Here is a 20,859-nt window from a genome sequence, read left to right as displayed (position 1 = left end):
CTCTCTATCATCCTCTCCCCCTCCCTCTCTCCCTCTCTTATCCTCACTCCATCATTCTCCTGGTGGCTGGTAGTGATTTTCTTTTCCTGCTCTCTGTCCTCTGTCTCTTCAGACTCCTCCTCTGTGTACGTGGTCACATCCCGCTCTTCCTCTGTTTCACCAGTTTCATCTGGGAAATTCTCCTCCTCCTGCCCCTCCACCTCCTCTTCCTCCTCCTGTCCCTCCACCTCCTCCTGCCCCTCCACCTCCTCTTCCTCCTCCTGCCCCTCCACCTCCTCCTCCTGTCCCTCCAGCTCCTCCTGTCCCTCCCCCTCCTCTTCCTCCTCCTGTCCCTCCACCTCCTCCTGTCCCTCCCCCTCCTCTTCCTCCTTTTGTCCCTCCACCTCCTCCTCCTGCCCCTCCACCTCCTCTTTTTCTTCCTTGTCTCCAGCCTTGGGTGTCTGATGTGGATTGTCATTGAACTGATGGTAATGCTCAGAAGAGCTACAGGGTTTTCTATCTTTACCCTGCATCTCCTCAGACTCAGGGCCGTACAGTGGCCTTGTGGGTTTGTATTGTACAGTGGTGCTGTTGTCTCCCTCCAGGCTGTCCCCCTCCAGGCTGTCCCCCTCCACACTACCCTCCACATAGGTACCATCCTCATCTTCTACATAGGTGCAATCCTTGGGGCAATAGGGTCCATCCTCACATTCTTCTACGTAGGTTTCATCTTCATACCTCACATACGTTCCGTCTTCGTGTTCTATGTAAGTTCGGTCTTCACATTCCACGAAGGTTCCGTCTTGGTGTTTAATGTAGGTTCCGTCTTGGTGTTTCACGTAGGTTCCGTCTTGGTGTTTCGTGTAGGTTACGTCTTGGTGTTTCGTGTAGGTTACGTCTTGGTGTTTCACGTAGGTTCCGTCTTGGTGTTTCGTGTAGGTTACGTCTTGGTGTTTCACGTAGGTTCCGTCTTGGTGTTTCGTGTAGGTTACGTCTTGGAGTTTCACGTAGGTTCCGTCTTGGTTTTTAATGTAGGTTCCGTCTTGGTGTTCCACATAGATACCATCCTGCGGCTCAGGGTAGTACCTCACCTCCATACCCTGGTCTTCCACCCGCAGCACCTGATCAATGTCTTGCTCCACACCTTCCACATCTGAACCCACATTGTCGTACTCTGAGCAGCTGTCCTCCTCCTCCTCCTCCTCCTCCTCCATCTCCATGCTGTCAGGGGTGGTGGTGTCACTGGGCAGGTTCAGAGAGAGCTTGGAGGAGAGACTAGCTCTAGCAGGGACAGGAAGAGGTGAACTGGAGGGACTAATCAGACACGGCTGGTAAGGACTGGCACTGGTAAGGACAGGTGATGGTTTAACAGCCCTGGACTGTCTCTCCTGACTGGATGGGGAGTCAGAGGTGGGCCTGGTGCTGGGGCTTGTTGGACTCTCTCTGAGATGCTGCTGTGTCTGTCGGGGCTGGGCCTGGGCGTCTGACTGCAGAGGGTAGTTCTGGGCCTGGGCGTCTGACTGCTGAGGGTAGTTCTGGGCCTGGGCGTCTGACTGCAGAAGGTAGTTCTGGGCCTGGGCGTCTGACTGCAGAGGGTAGTTCTGGGCCTGGGCGTCTGACTGCCGAGGGTAGTTCTGGTCCTGGGCGTCTGACTGCAGAGGGTAGTTCAGGGCCTGAGTCATTTTGCTGTAGGCCTGGGATGAGCGGGCCTGTGTTGGACTAGCAGGGACAGGGACAGGTGCTGCAGGCCCAGGGGTCCTCTCATCATTGTTATTGTCCAGCTCCTCATTGCTGGTGCTCTGCAAGTGCTGAGGAGGACCTTCACTCTTCAGACTCTGAGTTCCATCATGTAGGCTTTCAGTTGGGCCTTTGCTGCTCAGACCCCAGGGTTCTTCATCAGTAGGCTCCCCTGTGGATAGGGGGTCAGGGCAGGGTGGAGGGCCCTTACTCCTCAAACTCTGTGGTCTTTCTTTCTGAGGTCCTTCAACATGAGGTCCTTCATTAGACTCCTCTGTGGATCCTGTGGGACCCGGGCTGGGCGGAGAGCTGGGGGCCAATATTCTCCTAATAGTCCCTGGCTTCTTTTCTATGGATCCTCCTGGGCACAACGAAGGGCTGGGTCCCAGGATTCTGGTGATCTTCCCTGGTTTCTTCCCGTGAGCCATGGCTCAGGCTGGCCTATCCCAACACTATCCTCAATCCTAGAATAACACAGCAATGAACCCGTGGTCAAATTATAATTGGAATTGCATATCGGGTTTACAAGCCAAACCTATGCCTAGGATATAGTTTACTAGTTCTATTTACACAGCTAGACCAAATAAGGATGTACGGGAACGCATGCAATCCCCAAGTGAGCGAAATCAAATGGTTTATTCTTCTAAAACTGCGTCACTACACATCTGTGTTCAATAATACCCGCCAAACACACACATCTAAATGCGAATTGTCCCTGTCCATGGTGTTGAACTGTACGGACGACTGATGCTATTTGTAGTAGGACTTTTTGTTGATCATTATGACGTGTTGCAAATGCTGTTGCTAGTGTGGATTTTATAAAATCTCACGCGAGATTATTCAATTTGCACACTGCAGATAATCAGATGATAAACGATCGCGCCAAACTTTTGCCGCAACTGCAGGGGTAGTGTTGTTGGAAAACTGTTCCTCGAGCACAGGACAGGGAAACGCACGTATTCGTTCTATCTCCAACCTATTTCTTAAATCGGATCCGCGTTTTCACTGCACTCAGCATATTATCCCTGTCTTTCGTAAAACGCAGGGATGGTTTTCTCATCCATTCTCTGAAAATCCCGATTCGTCACATTGATCTATAGCCATGTAAATCGCAGACAGACAACCCGTTAAGTTCTTATAAGCACAATTAACATCGACCTTGATTTGAATGATTTCTCATTGAGACTGCATCACGCTGGTGTAGTGTTATAGGCTAATTAGGCGGTGGTGTGTGCCATGATTCCTCTGTGTCATTAGGACCACATCTTTATAATTAGGATCTCAGATGCAAACTGAATATGCTACTGATCTCTTTCTGTTTAAGCTTCCTAATCAAAACAATATAGGCTGATATCCGACTTACCAGCATCGACTGATGATTGGATCTTAGCTCCTTTGAAATTATTGCCTATGTCCCGATCAGAGATTTGCCTTAGAAACCCCGGAATATGGTGAATTTGGAAGCCAGGGGCAAGTAGCCCTGGAACCTGTGTAAGGAATACCCCATGCAGGCTCTATTCTCTCCTTAGTACGTGCGGGCAGCACCCTGATGAAATGGTCTGGTCCATCTGATCTCAATAAAATGATCCTTTATGCCACATGAGATCATACATACATCCTTGACAGAGTCAAAGTGAGTGGCATATAGCAAACAAAGCACACAGATTTGTTTTATTGGGGTCAAAAAAACACAATACATTTTTCCAGATAGTCAATGCATTGTCTATTCATTATTTTTTTTATGTGCATTTGATGCTGCATTTATTTCTATAGAAGTGGTAGGCTATTTACACCTTATAGGCCTATTATCTTAATTAATAAGAGCCTTAACAATTCATATTTTAAAGTGTTTTATGTTGTGTTATTATTATTATTTTGTGAAAGCACACAATTACCTCCCTTTTCACCAATATATGAAAATCCGTCAAATCTATGGATTTGTCATCTACTACTTGAGTCTACTAAACATCCTTTCTCGATTGCTCTAGCGTTGCGCGCGAACCCGGCTGTTCTGTAACAACAAAACACGGGATACTCAAAGAGCTTAATTTCTCATCTAAAACTCGAAATAATTATATTATAATACAATGCATAACAAGTATGACCGTTTCTATATCATTCACTGACGCCTGCAAAGGTAACGTGAAGAAAGCAAGAGAACTAGCTAGCTAGCTAACGTTAGCTCAGCCACGCATTGCCCATTCTAGATGAATGATCGGTGGTGAACGGCACCGGTGACACTGGTGAGTGGGTGAGCTACAATGTGAAGGAATTATACGTTTATGATGTGACATTGTAATACATAATATATGGTGTTAGTGTAGTCTCTATGACAACAATGTTCAGCAGAGAAGGTTTCTCTCACTGTCACATTACAGAAATACTCGGAGTATACCAAGCATTAGGAACACCTTCCTAATATTGACTTTTCATTTGTGTCGCTTAACTCAACGCGAATGTGCCAATTGAATCTCAGTTTACGTAACGGTTAGTACCAGCAACACAAATGAGGGGGAAATTCGGTGGTTTTATTCTATAGGTTTTTATTTTAAAAAATATATGAATTTCAGCACCCTGCGGAAGAACGGCAATTGAACAGGATTTAGTTACAGGTAACCGTTTTCAGATGTTATTTTTTTTAAACATTTTTTTTTACAAGAATCGACTGATGGTGTGTAACTCAGTGTTATTGCTATCAAATCCCGCGACCGCGGTTATCAAAACACAACTCTGCCTCGATATAAGAGAACGGAGTTAAGCGTTCCTCGGCTATGTGAACTGTAATCTATGCCTCTCTCACTTTACAGATTGGTGGTAGATCTACATTTGCAAGTTACTGTCAAGATAGCTACATAATAGAATATCAGCCCCTGTTTTTGTAGACAAAACGTGAAAACAATAACAGTTGAAAAACAATGGCAGAGAAAGGAAACAAACGCAAACAGAGAAGCCTGTCAGTAACAAAGACAAAAGGATACGTCAGTAGTAAAGATGGTAAGAAGAGTGCCAATGCATGTCCTGGTACAGCCTCCATCTCATCATTCTTCAACAACGCCCCGCCACCTAGACTGCCATGTCCTCTGTGTGGTCAGCTAGTGCCACGGTTCAGGATAAACCAACACATTGACTCACAGTGTCAGAACTTTCAGAGGGAAGATGGTGCGTCCATTGATACTGCTTCGGCCTGTAACATTGTTACTACAACAAAGCTGGCATCGTCTCACTCTCCTTCCAGGAGGGCCAGTAAGGTCCATGATCCAGACACAGGGCCTTCCTGTCCAAAGGAGGAAAAGCCTCAGCGAGAGCCCAACACCAGCCCGTACTTTAAAAAGTCTGGTGCTTCTTCTCAGCAGGTAAACACCAGAGAGATGAGCAGTAAGACTGTAGTCAGGCCCATTGACATAGGTAGCAGGCTGTCCTCTAAGCTCTCCAGGAGGGGCCTGAAGCAAAGGTTGAAGTCCCCTGAGGACCTACAGTCGCAGGTTGATGACATCATCACCATCCAGGAGTCCCCAGAGAGAGACAGAAGGTCTGAGGAGCTGAGCAGCTCTCAGAAGGAGAACCACCTCCCTCAAGGATTTGGTGACCAGACAACATGCTTAATGGACACAGAGACAACAAATGTCACAGTGGAAAGTCACAGTACTATTTCACTGGGCAGACCTCAGGTAGAAAGCAGAGAAGAAACTTTGGAATGTTTAGAATCCAAATCTGAATCTAAATTAGAATCATTGTCTCCGGTAGTTTCTATGGCCCCGCGACCTCTGTCCTATGCTCCATCCAGACTGAACAAGAGGAAGAAAGGAGGGAAAGCGGAGGTCTCTGTTAAAACACAGAGGATGTCTACTCGCAGCAAGAAAGGCAGATGTGAGAAGAGCGATGGTGAAGAACCGGATGATGACCTCGCTAGAAACAAACTCCTTACGTCAACAACAACAGCTGATGATGATAAGCAACACGGAACAGAAGAATCTTCAACTGCTCTTTTGAAGAGCAGCACAGAGGTGCCTGAGGAGGAGCGTCAGAGAAGAAAAGTAAAACTAGAGGAAGAAGGAGAACAAGAAGAAAAAGAAGAAGAATCCACAGTGACCGGTAGCAGTGATCAGCTGACAGAGCCTGACACAGACAGAAGAACTGATAAGCAAGATTCAGAGTCACCGCGGTTACCGTACTACCTGGGTAACTTCCTGACCGTGCTAGAGGCAGTGCTGGAGAATGAAGACGATAGGATGCTGTTCAATCAAGAAGACCTTTCAGCCATACACGGCTTTGAGCGTCTGACAGGTGTGTAGAATAGAACAAACATGACTGTCTATGACAAATGTTATGTTTTATATAGCTGTTATAAGGGCTTTATGAATGCATACATAAGGGCGACAGGAAAGTGTTCTGCAAATTTGTTTTTGAACACACATGATTTATAACGCAAGATAATATAAAATCACAATAGAATTACATTTAGTAGTACACGTTTAGCATTTTTGACTACTATTTTATCATCAACCAGTCTTGCTAATTTGCCTTTCCTTCCTCTCAGTGACAGGACAGAAGCTGTATGTGAGACTGTTCCAGAGGAAACTGAAGTGGCTCCAGGTCAACAAGCTAAACTATAATGAGATTAGCACTGACCTGGGACCTGTAGCTCAGGAGCTGGTGGAAGGAGGTTTCCTACAGACAGGTGAATGATTGGACTGGAATTGTTTTATGCTACATGCTAACTGTTGAATGGACTTGAATGGTGTTATGCTAACACTAGGCTGATCTAGGACGTGTAGCTCAGGACCTGGTGAAAGGAGGCTTCCTACCAACAGTTGAATGAGTGGACTTCAATGGTATTATGCTAAATGCTAATTGTTGAAAGGTCTTGAATGGTATTATGCTAAATGCTAATCGTTGAAAGGTCTTGAATGGTATTATGCTAAATGCTAATTGTTGAAAGGTCTTGAATGGTATTATGCTAAATGCTAATTGTTGAAAGGTCTTGAATGGTATTATGCTAAATGCTAGTGTAGTGGATGGCTAAGTGCATTGCTACTGCCTTCCTGGGATCTAGAGGGGCTGAAGCCCTGGATGCAGACATGTCTTTACTGAGTGACTGTGAGTGCTTCTTGAGTGTGTTGTGTTAATGGTGCCTGATGTCTGAATTTCCACTCTGTCACGCTAACAGTGGGAAGTCACTCAAATGTTCAACCCTAACCAACCCCTACCATCCAATGCCCAACATCCTCAACTGTTTTCCAGACAGCGACCTCCAAGAGTTGGAGGAAGTGCTGGACCTGCTGCCCGCCCCGGAGCTCCGTAGCCTTGCTAAGACGTTCCACCTGGGGGGCCCTGGGTCTGGTACCCAGAAACATCAGCTGGTGGAGGGACTCCTGAAGCTGAGCAGACAGAGGTCTCTGTTCGCCCTGGCCCCTGGACAGAACAACATTGGGACTGTCATACTGAAGAGGTGAGAGGGGAGGGGCTCTAGTGACATTCTAGAGTCATTCACAGCAATATGTCCCACCCTTTTTTTCTGCTGGCCTTTTATTTATTTTTAATTGAAAGGGATAGGCATTAGTGAATGGGTGACTGATGGAATGGGAGACAGATGGAATGGGTGACTGATGGAACGGGAGACAGATGGAACGGGAGACAGATGGAACGGGAGACAGATGGAACGGGAGACAGATGGAACGGGAGACAGATGGAACGGGTGACTGACGGAATGGGATAAAGTGTACAGAAGGGCGTTACATTGGGACAGGCATTCGTTCCTACGCAGGCAGGGGATTGCATATGTGACGAGGTCAGCTGCCTTAAACACACAACCGTCCTCAGGCACACTCCTACACTAAAAATCTCTCCTCTCCAGGGCCAAGCAGCTAGCTGGTTCCTGTGTACGTCTGCATCGCGGCCCCAGGGCTGTGTTCTCTCGCGTCCTCCTACTCTTCTCCCTGACAGACGGTCTGGAGGAGGAGGAGACGGCCGGAGGGGGTCAAGGTCAGCTCTACACCATCCTACTGGTCAACTCTGGCCGACTGGCATTCCCTGACTACACCGTACAGCGCAGAGCCAAACTGTTCCTGGATAGAGAAGATCTTATCAGGTTAGAGCATAGACTTACAGTGTATTTGGGTCAGATCTCATTGGTCAGTGCTGTGGACACTGATTGATCAACCTCAAATATTAATTGTTTATTTAGGTGTGTGTTTCATAAGCTATCTAAGTGTTATTATAAAATGGGATGTTTGGGTCCTAGATGCTGATTGATTGATAGCATGGAGTTATTCACGACAATCCCAGAGTAATGCCTGTTAACAGTTCAATGCACATCCACTGTCCCACAGCCCAGGCCAGGCAATCCATGAACTTCATGTCCCCTGGAAAAAAGTATCTAGACATTATTTTTCGTTTGCAACTGTAAGGGTTTGTATAAACCTTGCTGCCTGCCTCTCTGATCTGTGCAACAACGGTGCCATTTTTTGTTGTTGTTGCCATCTCCACCGTACTCAGCTTCCCGTCGTGCCTAAGAACAGCCCTTAGTCCTGTGGTATTCTTACAATAATCCCTGGGTTTTTCATGCCTTATTGCTTAAAGATCAGAAAGGAGAGAGGGAGATGCATGTAGAAGGGGCACACACAGACTTGAAGGGCCTAGACACCAGGCGGATGTGTAGTCTGTAATCAGAAGCGCTACCATTAGACCAAACTCTGGCACACATTCAGCCAATAATTACAAGATGGCTCCGAAAACGACACAGTCACCCTGTTTCCAGCTCCTAGCCAGCTTTGCAGTATTTTTGTTGTTGTCGTTGTGCTTCTTACATTATTTGCTCGGAAAGTTTCTAGTATTATTACCTACAGCCCAACATTAGATCGGCGGTCACACACCAGAAATTTGATTTCCCTGACCTGGATCCTTTGTTTCTGGATTCTCTGAGGCAAAACGTCGACGCCCGAGAAGTGGGGTCCTAGTCAGGCTCAGGTGGCGAGCAAACCATCCACTGCTTCCGAGTTTATTACTCGCTAACATTCAGTCCCTGAACAACAAAGTAGATGAGCTCAGGGCGAGGATCTTCTTTCAGAGAGACACAAGGGACAGTAACATACTCTGTTTTACGGAATCATGGCTCTCTCTGGATAAATTGTCCCCATCCCCATACGGCCAGCGGGATTCTCAGTTCATTGTCCGGACAGCAAGAAAGAACTCTCTGGGAAAAACAGAGGTGGAGGGATATCAAATCAAGTTTATTTTATATAGCCCTTCGTACATCAGCTAATATCTCGAAGTGCTGTACAGAAACCCAGCCTAAAACCCCAAACAGCAAGCAACGCAGGTGTAGAAGCATCATATGTCTCATGATTAACAACTCATGGTGTGATTGTGGTAACGTAAGTCCTTTTGTTCTCCTGATCTGGAATACCTCCCCATCAAATACCGACTGCATTACCTCCCGAGATCATTTTCTTTAGTTATTGTTACTGCCGTGTAAATACCCCCCCAAGCTGACACTGTGACGGCTCTCAAGGAACCCTCCCTTTGGCAAATCAGACAACGCCTCCATCCTGCCCCTCCCCGCCAATAGGCAGAAACTTAAGCAGGAAGCACCCGTGGTAAGGACTGTTCAACATTGGTCTGACCAATCGGAATCTATGCTTCAAGACTGTTTTGATCACGTGGACTGGGAAAGGTTGCGGGCCGTCAAACTTATTCAAACCAAACCGTGGATAGATAGCGCCACAGTTTTTATTTAAATCTGCTTGAAAATCTATTGCAAGACCTGAAAATTGTTTTTAATAACCATTTCGACAGAGCTTGAGGAAATCTGAAAAGAATAATAGACACAATTTGCACAATCCAGGTGTGTAAAGCTCTTAGAGACTTAACCAGAAAGACTCACAGGTGAAATCCCTGCCAAAGGTGCTTCTAACATTTTTGTTATTTACATTTTTTTAAGAACAAATTCTTATTTACAATGACGGCCTACACCGGCCAAATCCGAACGACGCTGGGCCAATTGTGCGTCGCCCTATGGGACTCCCAATCACGGCCGGTTGTGATACAGCCTGGATTCGAACCAGGGTGTCTGTAGTGACTTCTCAAGCACTGAGATGCAGTGCCTTAGACCGCAGCACCACTCGGGAGCCCTAACATGTATTGACTCAGTGGGTGGACTACTCATCTAATCAACATATATTTGTGTTAGATATAATTATATATATATATTTTTAATGTTAGGATGTTTCTTCCGCTTTGACATTACAGTATATTGTGTAGATCGTTGACAATTAAATCTATTTTAGTCCCACTTTGAAACTCAGCTAAATATGTCAAGGGGTGTGAATACTTTCTGATGGCATTGTATATACTGTATTCTAGTTATGGCTCCTCCATGTTCAACTGGTGGAACGCGGTCCTGATGACACCCAGAACAGGGTCAATACGGACCGCGGCTCCCAATGACAATATATATATATTTTTTTACTCACTTTGATCTCTGGTATCATATCAGAATTGCAGGAAATTAGCTTTTAAAACAGCAACAACAAAAAGATCTCTGCCCAATGCAAAATGTGTAGAATTGTAGGACATTAATTTTAAAAACTGCAAAAATGTTCTCTCCTCCAACAAGAGGAGTGTGAACAGTTTGGGGTCGTGAGGTGGGGGTTTGTTACCACGTCGGTAATAGGTAAATAGTTCAAAGGCACTGTCACGACTTCCGCCGAAGTTGGTCCCTCTCCTTGTTCGAGCGGTGTTCGGCGGTCGACGTCACCGGCCTTCTAGCCATCACTGATCCATTTTTCATTTTCCATTGGTTTTGTCTTGTCTACCATCACACCTGGTTTCAATACCATCAATTACATGTTGTGTATTTAACCCTCTGTTTCTCCTCATGTCCTTGTCAGTGATTGTTTGTTGTATGTATGTGTGCTAGTTATGTTCTGGTGTGCGACGGGTTTTGCACCCTCCTATTTTATTTTGTACATTTTGGTTTTCGGAGGTTTTGAAAACTTATTAAACGGCTCCGTTTGTACCAAGTTCATTCTCCTGCACCTGACTTCCCTGCCACCAGCACGCACCCCATTACAGGCACTTAAATATTTTGTCTTGCCCATTCACCTTCTGAATGGCACACATACATAATCCATGTCTCAATTGTCTCAAGGCTTAAAAATCTTTCTTTAACCTGTCTCCTTCCCTTCATCTACACGGATTGAAGTGGATTTAACAGGTGACATCAAAAAGGGATCATAGCTTTCACCCGGATTCACCTGGTTAGTCTGTGTGATGGAAAGAGCAGGTGTTCCTAATGTTTTGTCCAACTCAGTGTAGATGTATTCATACTCTCACTCTGGGTCCTAGACCTCTGATATTTTCTGTCATAATGTCTTTGTTCTTTTTAACTTTTAGATTGGGTGTATTGTTATTGTGTCTAGATATTGCTTCATTTTTGGGAGCTGGAAACAATAGCCTTTCCCTGTACCGGTGATAACGTCTGCAAAAAAACCAGGTGTACGTGACCGATAAACGTTGATTTGATTGTGGATCGTTGGACTCAGCGCCTCTCTGTCCTGTTGTGTCAGGTATGAGGCGGCGATGCGAGCGCTGCAAGAGGTGATCACAGCCATGCAGACAGGCCACTGGGAGGACGCTCTGGTACTTTACACTGCAGCCAAGACGACCTGGCAGGAGATGAGCAAGACGTACGACCTCAGGTGGGGACCACTAGCGGCATATTCATCCCTCTTTGTCAATCTTTGATCTGTGGCCATGCGGATCTCACATTGGACTGCAAAGCCAAATGCAACCCCCCCCCCCCCCCCCCACACACACACACTCACACACACACACACACACACACACATACACACAATAATCGCTTGATAAGCAACGTTATCGTTGACATCGATCGACAGCGATAAGCCAGCTAAACCTAAAGTGTGTGTGTGTGTGTGTGTGTGTGTGTGTGTGTGTGTGTGTGTGTGTGTGTGTGTGTGTGTGTGTGTAGCCACCAGGAAGAGCTGCCAGTGTTCCTGCGCTGTTTCACCACAGGGTGGGCCTACACACGCATCCTGTCCAGGGGAGTTGAAGTACTACAGAGACTACGTTGCTACAAGGTGGATGCAGACACACACACATCATATACCTCGATACACACTAGGACTGTCCCAGACAAAAACTATATATATTAGTCGACCAAAAAAAATATATAATAGTCTGTTCTTTCGACCAATCGACCAATGTGTATTTTTCCATACAGTGGGGCAAAAAAGTATTTAGTCAGCCACCAATTGTGCAAGTTCTCCCACTTAAAAAGATGAGAGAGGCCTGTAATTTTTATCATACGTACACTTCAACTATGACAGACAAAATGAGAAAAAAAATCCAGAAAATCACATTGTAGGATTTTTTATGAATTTATTTGCAAATTATGGTGGAAAATAAGTATTTGGTCACCTACAAACAAGCAAGATTTCTGGCTCTCACAGACCTGTAACTTCTTCTTTAAGAGGCTCCTCTGTCCTCCACTCGTTACCTGTATTAATGGCACCTGTTTGAACTTGTTATCAGTATAAAAGACACCTGTCCACAACCCCAAACTCCACTATGGCCAAGACCAAAGAGCTGTCAAAGGACACCAGAAACAAAATTGTAGACCTGCACCAGGCTGGGAAGACTGCATCTGTAATAGGTAAGCAGCTTGGTTTGAAGAAATCAACTGTGGGAGCAATTATTAGGAAATGGAAGACATACAAGACCACTGATAATCTCCCTCGATCTGGGGCTCCACGCAAGATCTCACCCCGTGGGGTCAAAATGATCACAAGAACGGTGAGCAAAAATCCCAGAACCACACGGGGAGACCTAGTGAATGACCTGCAGAGAGCTGGGACCAAAGTAACAAAGCCTACCATCAGTAGCACACTACGCCGCCAGGGACTCAAATCCTGCAGTGCCAGACGTGTCCCCCTGCTTAAGCCAGTACATGTCCAGGCCCGTCTGAAGTTTGCTAGAGAGCATTTGGATGATCCAGAAGAAGATTGGGAGAATGTCATATGGTCAGATGAAACCAAAATATAACTTTTTGGTAAAAACTCAACTCGCCGTGTTTGGAGGACAAAGAATGCTGAGTTGCATCCAAAGAACACCATACCTACTGTGAAGCATGGGGGTGGAAACATCATGCTTTGGGGCTGTTCTTCTGCAAAGGGACCAGGACGACTGATCCGTGTAAAGGAAAGAATGAATGGGGCCATGTATCGTGAGATTTTGAGTGAAAACCTCCTTCCATCAGCAAGGGCATTGAAGATGAAACGTGGCTGGGTCTTTCAGCATGACAATGATCCCAAACACACCGCCCGGGCAACGAAGGAGTGGCTTCGTAAGAAGCATTTCAAGGTCCTGGAGTGGCCTAGCCAGTCTCCAGATCTCAACCCCATAGAAAATCTTTTTAGGGAGTTGAAAGTCCGTGTTGCCCAGCAACAGCCCCAAAACATCACTGCTCTAGAGGAGATCTGCATGGAGGAATGGGCCAAAATACCAGCAACAGTGTGTGAAAACCTTGTGAAGACTTACAGAAAACGTTTGACCTCTGTCATTGCCAACAAAGGGTATATAACAAAGTATTGAGAAACTTTTGTTATTGACCAAATACTTATTTTCCACCATAATTTGCAAATAAATTCATAAAAAATCCTACAATGTGATTTTCAGGATTTTTTTTCTCATTTTGTCTGTCATAGTTGAAGTGTACCTATGATGAAAATTACAGGCCTCTCTCATCTTTTTAAGTGGGAGAACTTGCACAATTGGTGGCTGACTAAATACTTTTTTGCCCCACTGTATATAGACACATCCTATGTGTTTTAATCAAATCAACTTTATGCACTGAGCTTGTCTGATGCTTCAAGTGCACTGTTTGATGAAATAATTAATACGCACAGATGACTAGAGGGAATCCGACCTCAATTGATTTGATTGTGCCAGGCCGGGCTCAGACTTGCTGCGCTGTGTAAAAAAAGACAACGAGGGACTGTGTGACCCGTTGTCTCTCTGTTCTCCCTGCTGTAGCGACCACCACAGAACATCAACAGTGTGTATCACTCCTCTCTGCTGCAGCGACCACCACAGAACATCATCAGTGTGTATCACGCTGTCTCTGCTGCAGCGACCACCACAGAACATCAACAGTGTGTATCACGCTGTCTCTGCTGCAGCAACCACCACAGAACATCAACAGTGTGTATCACTCCTCTCTGCTGCAGCGACCACCACAGAACATCAACAGTGTGTATCACTCCTCTCTGCTGCAGCAACCACCACAGAACGTCAACAGTGTGTATCACTCCTCTCTGCTGCAGCGACCACCACAGAACAACAGCAGTGTGTATCACTCCTCTCTGCTGCAGCGACCACCACAGAACATCAACAGTGTGTATCACTCCTCTCTGCTGCAGCGATCACCACAGAACATCAACAGTGTGTATCACTCCTCTCTGCTGCAGCGACCACCACAGAACGTCAACAGTGTGTATCACTCCTCTCTGCTGCAGCGATCACCACAGAACAACAGCAGTGTGTATCACTCCTCTCTGCTGCAGCGACCACCACAGAACATCAACAGTGTGTATCACTCCTCTCTGCTGCAGCAACAACCACAGAACATCAACAGTGTGTATCACTCCTCTCTGCTGCAGCGACCACCACAGAACATCAACAGTGTGTATCACTCCTCTCTGCTGCAGCGATCACCACAGAACATCAACAGTGTGTATCACTCCTCTCTGCTGCAGCGACCACCACAGAACAACAGCAGTGTGTATCACTCCTCTCTGCTGCAGCGACCACCACAGAACATCAACAGTGTGTATCACTCCTCTCTGCTGCAGCGACCACCACAGAACATCAACAGTGTGTATCACTCCTCTCTGCTGCAGCGACCACCACAGAACAACAACAGTGTGTATCACTCCTCTCTGCTGCAGCGACCACCACAGAACATCAACAGTGTGTATCACTCCTCTCTGCTGCAGCGACCACCACAGAACATCAACAGTGTGTATCACTCCTCTCTGCTGCAGCGACCACCACAGAACATCAACAGTGTGTATCACTCCTCTCTGCTGCAGCGACCACCACAGAACATCAACAGTGTGTATCACTCCTCTCTGCTGCAGCGACCACCACAGAACATCAACAGTGTGTATCACTCCTCTCTGCTGCAGCGACAACCACAGAACAACAGCAGTGTGTATCACTCCTCTCTGCTGCAGCGACCACCACAGAACATCAACAGTGTGTATCACTCCTCTCTGCTGCAGCGACCACCACAGAACATCAACAGTGTGTATCACTCCTCTCTGCTGCAGCGACCACCACAGAACATCAACAGTGTGTATCACTCCTCTCTGCTGCAGCGACCACCACAGAACATCAACAGTGTGTATCACTCCTCTCTGCTGCAGCGACCACCACAGAACATCAACAGCGTGTATCACACTGTCCGTGTTGCTGAACTGCAACATAATTAAAGCCATTTCTGACTGAAAAGTTTCGTTACCGAAATCCCTAATTTATTTAGGAAAATATCCCCTCAACCCTTGCTCTCTTTGTGTGACACGTGTGCATCGAATGCACGTGACCAATAGGGCCTGACCTTAAAGCATATCATAATCACATTAATAAATTGGTTATAACAAACTCTGAACACCGGAACACATGTGACAGCAAAATGGATGCAGCGGTCGTGACAAACCGGGGGGAATGTTTTACTTGTTGCTCAGGAGGTAAAGGGGAAGTCAGATGTGTGGAATAAATTTGACTAGCTGTGGAAAGTTCTGGAGATCAAGAAGGTAAGGGGAAAGAGCTGCGTGCGTATTATGTGCCAAACAGGTGCTGTTGCACCAATGAATGGTGGTTTGTTATTAATTGGAGTTTGTAGGGATCAATGCCTTTTCAAATTAGATATTGGAATTCAGTTCAATCAATGAGGGATGTCATCTCAATTAAACCAATAGTTTTTTTTTAAGTTCCTGGAACCTACTGTGTACACACACACACACACACACACACACACACACACACACACACACACACACACACACACACACACACACACACACACACACACACACACACACATTCATATACCAAGATATACACACACACACACACACACAGCAGAGTGTAGTGTATTGTATTAATTCAGATTGGTTGTGTTCCAGGAAGCGGTGAAGGAGCTGCGCTCCCTATTGGCCCAGTCAGTCTACTGTCCAGACAGCAGGGGGCGATGGTGGGACAGACTGGCACTCAATCTCCAGCAGCACCTCAAACTACCTGAACAGGTCAGTCAACGTCAAACTACCTGAACAGGTCAGTCAGCCACTCAACCTCCAGCCCAACCTCAAACTACCTGAACAGGTCAGTCAACCTCCAGCCCAACCTCAAACTACCTGAACAGATCAGTCAACCTCAAACTACCTGAACAGGTCAGTCAACCTCAAACTACCTGAACAGGTCAGTCAACCTCAAACTACCTGAACAGGTCAGTCAACGTCAAACTACCTGAACAGGTCAGTTAACCACTCAACCTCCAGCCCAACCTCAAACTACCTGAACAGGTCAGTCAACCTCCAGCCCAACCTCAAACTACCTGAACAGGTCAGTCAACCTCAAACTACCTGAACAGGTCAGTCAACCTCAAACTACCTGAACAGGTCAGTCAACCTCAAACTACCTGAACAGGTCAGTCAACGTCAAACTACCTGAACAGGTCAGTCAGCCACTCAACCTCCAGCAGCACCTCAAACTACCTGAACAGGTCAGTCAGCCACTCAACCTCCAGCCCAACCTCAAACTACCTGAACAGATCAGTTAACCACTCAACCTCCAGCCCAACCTCAAACTACCTGAACAGGTCAGTCAGCCACTCAACCTCCAGCAGCACCTCAAACTACCTGAACAGGTCACTCAACCTCCAGCAGCACCTCAAACTACCTGAACAGGTCAGTCAGCCACTCAACCTCCAGCAGCACCTCAAACTACCTGAACAGGTCAGTTAACCACACCGTCTCTTAAGTACTTTGTCCCATGGTTCTTCCTGAACTTATGGACTATTGCACTTTGTTAATGTTTGTCTGGATTTCACTTTGCACTGTTGTTATACGTGGTATTTATTAAACGTGTGTCTTTTTGTCTGTGTCCTAGCGGTAATTAGCATGAATTGAATTGAAATTCCCCATGTATCAATCCCAGGCTATCAGCTCCATCAGAGACGGTCTCTCTGACCCCTTGGTGAGGACGGGCCACCAGCTTTCACTCCACCAGAGAGCCAATAGGATGAAGGAATCCCCCAGCTACAAGAATTACCACCATGTACTCCGTGACCTGCCCACCATCCACGTCAACGACGTCACTCATGTGAGTCACTTCTGTCACTGATGAAATATACGTTATATTCAGAGATGGGTAAATTCTAAGCGATGATCGAGATGACAATCTTTGTTAGAAAGTCAAGATGACAATCTTTGTTATCAAGTTAAGTAAACGATAATGCAAAAAACAACAACAAAAAAACGTTAGTTAAGAGGTGGGTCAATTATATTCCCAAAATAAAAAGGAGGGTAAACTGGGTTGACTTGAGTTCATCACATCACTTCATTACATCACTGATGATGTCTTTTGTTTTTCTAAACATCAAGCCGTTTTAAGGGGCTCCCGAGTGGCGCAGCGGTCTAAGGCACTGCATCTCAGTGCTAGAGGCGTCACTACAGACACCCTGCTTCAGTGGTCTAAGGCACTGCATCTCAGTGCTAGAGGTGTCACTACAGACACCCTGCTTCAGTGGTCTAAGGCACTGCATCTCAGTGCTAGAGGTGTCACTACAGACACCCTGGTTCAGTGGTCTAAGGCACTGCATCTCAGTGCTAGAGGTGTCACTACAGACACCCTGGTTCAGTGGTCTAAGGCACTGCATCTCAGTGCTAGAGGTGTCACTACAGACACCCTGGTTCAGTGGTCTAAGGCACTGCATCTCAGTGCTAGAGGTGTCACTACAGACACCCTGGTTCAGTGGTCTAAGGCACTGCATCTCAGTGCTAGAGGTGTCACTACAGACACCCTGGTTCAGTGGTCTAAGGCACTGCATCTCCGTGATTAGGAGTCCCATAGGGCGGTGCGCAATTGGTCTCAGTGTCGTCCGGGTTAGGGTTTGGCCGGTGTAGGCCTCCCATTCTGAATAAGATTTAGTTCTTAACTGACTTGCCTAGTTAAATAAAGGGTACTTTTTTAAATTTTTTTTTTTAAACAGACTTGTTTTGTGTGTGCTATTGTGTTTGTGTCTACTAGGTCACTATCCGAGGGCAGCTCTTCCCCCACGAGGGGGGGACAGGGAAGAATGTGTTCCTCATGCCTGCTGAGGAGGAGGGGGCAGAGGGAGGATACTCCACTGTCATGTGTTCTGTGGAAGAGCTGTCACTGGCACACTACCGTCGTCAAGGCTTTGACCAAGGTCTTCTGCTTTACTTCTTTTCTAGTTTCCCGGGGTTTTATTTATTTATTTATTTATTCTTTTAAATCGTCAAGTTTTCATGTTTTAAGTGTATTTGACATATAAACCAGAGCTCTCACAGTAAAAAACAACAACAATTGAAAACAGCAAGTTCAGTAAAGTTCTCCTGTTGTCACATGAACCTGTACTTAGAAATGTAATCAAATCTAATTGTATTTGTCACAGACTATTTGCATTGCCTTCCCCCCGTCTTTTACACTGCTGCTACTCTTTGTTATTATCTATGCATAGTCACTTTAATACCTCTACCTACATGTACATATTACCTCGACTAACCTGTGGTTCCGCACATTGACTCTGTACCGGTGCCCCCTGTACATAGCCTCGCTATTGTTATTTTACTGCTGCTCTTTAATTATTTGTTACTTTTATTTCTTATATATATAGAATTATATATATATTTTTAACTGCATTGTTGGTTAAGGGCTTGTAAGTAAGCATTTCACTGTAAGGTGAATGAATACCTGTTGTATTTGGCGCATGTGACAAATAAAATTTGATTCAACAGGTGTAGAATTGACTGTGAAATGCTTCCTTAACACATGGATGGAAGTGAAGTTTGACTGAAACGTCTCTTGGTTATCTATAGGGATCCATGGAGAGGGCTCCACGTTTTCCACTCTGTTTGGTCTTCTCTTATGGGACGTCATTTTCATGGAGGGTATTCCAGACGTCTTCCGGAATCCCTACCAGGTAAACATGCTCAACCTGTCCTTTTGTGGTTCAGTTGGTTGAAGTGTGGCAGTAATGACGCCAAGGTTGTCGGTTCAATTCCCACAAGGCTCACGTATACCTGTACCTACATGCCCTCACTGTCTTGTCAGACTCTCTGGATAAAAGTGTCTGCTACAAGGCATATATTAATATTTCCTCACCCCTCTTGTTCCTCTCCTAGCCCTGCCCACTGGACCTCTTCACAGACTGTTTCTATGGGAACCGGAGGGAAGCGATAGAGATGCGTGTGCAGGTGCTCTGTGAGGCGTCCATTGAGACGCTGCACAACCTGATGGCTGAAGCCTGGACCAATCAGGAGGGGAGGGTGTGTTCACTGGTCAACTGGGAGCGCTTCGCATCCCTGCAGCGGGCACAGGTAACCACAGTTAAGGCTCACTTCAAAACCGATTGGATGACGCATTGTCGAGCACAGGTAACCACAGTTAAGGCTCACTTCAAAACCGATTGTATGACGCATTGTCGGTACAGACAATCTTGTTTGTCATTGACTTACCACGTGGACCAGTTAGGCTCAGTTGGTAAAAGTAGCTTCGGTGCTAGCAACGCCAAGGTTGTGGGTTCACTGGCCTCTTTAGTAATGGAACACTAGTCACTCTAATAATGTTTACATAATTTTGCTTTACCCATCTCATATGTATATACTTTATTCTTATTCTACTGTATTTTAGTCTATGCCATTCCGAAATTGCTCATCCTAATATTTATATATTTCTTAATTCGATTATTTTACTTTTAGATTGTGTGTATAGTTGTGTATTATTAGATACTACTGCACTGTTGAAGCTAGAAACACAAGCATTTCCCTACACCCGCAATAACATCTGTGACAAATATCTCGCCTTTAAAGTTGAAAAGCGTCTGCTAAATTTAATAAATATTGACTTTCAGATTAGGCATTATAAAGCCTATGCTATGATTTCACCTCCATGTATAACGATGTGTTAGTAACATTGTTATTGTGTAATGGTAAATCTCATGTAATTGTAGCCTGGTTAAACTAACCTGCTCTCACATTGAACAAAGTGTTGTTTACCTGGCTAATGTAATGCTACTGAGCTAGTCTAAACCTCGGTGGTCTCCTCTCTTTGCAGAGTCTCGTGTCTTGTCTGGGTGGATCGTTTCTGGGAGGGATGATCACTAGGATGGCCAAGGACTACAGACACTGTCGAGCAGGACTGCCTGACCTAGTGGTGTGGAACACATCCAACAACACCTACAAGGTGAGCTCACAGGACTGTCTAGGCCTGCCTGGGGCTGTGGAATTAAACACATTTATTTGAGATGACTAGAAGGTCTATCTATATGTCCCATGATGACATGTTGATGAGAGGTAAAGGGGCTTAGCGACAAACTGTGAGAAGCAGATCTACTATTTTGTTCTATGAATTCTATCATATTCTATTGTTCCAGCTGGTGGAAGTGAAGGGTCCTAGCGACAAACTGTCCCAGAAGCAACAGATCTGGCTGGATGAGCTACAGAGACTGGGGGCTGATGTAGAGGTCTGTCACGTCACTGCCACCGGGGCCAGAGGAGCTTGGCTGGAATAGGACTGATGAGCTTGGCAAACACCTGCCTTGACCTTTGACTGTCTCACTGAAGTACAGAATTGAATGAAATGTATTTTTATAAAAAATAGCACACTGTACCAGTTTGTCGTAGGACAGAGAAGGTTGAGGGGGGAATAAACACAATGAGCTTTAATGACTGGATTTTATACTATAACTGTCTAATATGTAAATAAAATAATATCTCTAACAAATGTAATATATCTGGTTGAATGTGAAAATGTTAACTTTCTTAGTGTCTGGTGATGCTGGGGGAAAAGGCTTTTTTGTCCTATTTAATCAGCAATGAG

At 45.6% G+C, this 20,859-nt stretch overlaps 2 protein-coding genes across 3 annotated transcripts in view; one reads left to right on the top strand and one right to left on the bottom strand.

Moving 5' to 3' along the window:
- The window catches only part of LOC129854823 (filaggrin-like), a 30,185-nt gene extending 26,832 nt beyond the window's left edge, over nucleotides 1-3,353 (bottom strand). The window contains exons 1-2 of the mRNA XM_055921964.1: nucleotides 3,080-3,353; nucleotides 6-2,180 (exon numbers count right to left, since the gene is read on the bottom strand). Of these exons, the coding sequence (XP_055777939.1) occupies nucleotides 6-2,144 (2,139 nt within the window). The 5' untranslated portion in view covers nucleotides 2,145-2,180; nucleotides 3,080-3,353. The remainder of the gene's footprint in view (nucleotides 1-5; nucleotides 2,181-3,079) is intronic.
- A 327-nt stretch (nucleotides 3,354-3,680) lies between these two features.
- Nucleotides 3,681-20,768, top strand: fan1 (FANCD2 and FANCI associated nuclease 1). Of its 2 annotated transcripts, none has more exons than XM_055922064.1 (14): nucleotides 3,681-3,959; nucleotides 4,524-6,000; nucleotides 6,254-6,394; nucleotides 6,958-7,165; nucleotides 7,571-7,804; nucleotides 11,283-11,414; nucleotides 11,708-11,816; nucleotides 15,924-16,043; nucleotides 16,954-17,118; nucleotides 18,046-18,208; nucleotides 18,858-18,961; nucleotides 19,164-19,358; nucleotides 20,095-20,223; nucleotides 20,414-20,768. In XM_055922064.1, exons 2-14 carry the CDS (start codon nucleotides 4,632-4,634, stop codon nucleotides 20,549-20,551), a joined length of 3,207 nt encoding a protein of 1,068 aa, XP_055778039.1. In that variant the 5' UTR covers nucleotides 3,681-3,959; nucleotides 4,524-4,631; the 3' UTR covers nucleotides 20,552-20,768. The 2 variants fall into 2 exon arrangements, with proteins under 2 accessions (XP_055778039.1, XP_055778040.1); XM_055922065.1 differs by having other exon boundaries at nucleotides 3,681-4,328.
- The last annotated feature ends 91 nt before the right edge of the window (nucleotides 20,769-20,859 follow it).

Source organism: Salvelinus fontinalis, chromosome 5 (assembly GCF_029448725.1).
Source record: "Salvelinus fontinalis isolate EN_2023a chromosome 5, ASM2944872v1, whole genome shotgun sequence".
Lineage (NCBI taxonomy): Eukaryota > Metazoa > Chordata > Actinopteri > Salmoniformes > Salmonidae > Salvelinus > Salvelinus fontinalis.
Note: the sequence above shows the minus strand (reverse complement) of the source record. Positions and strands in the feature narration are given on the sequence as shown.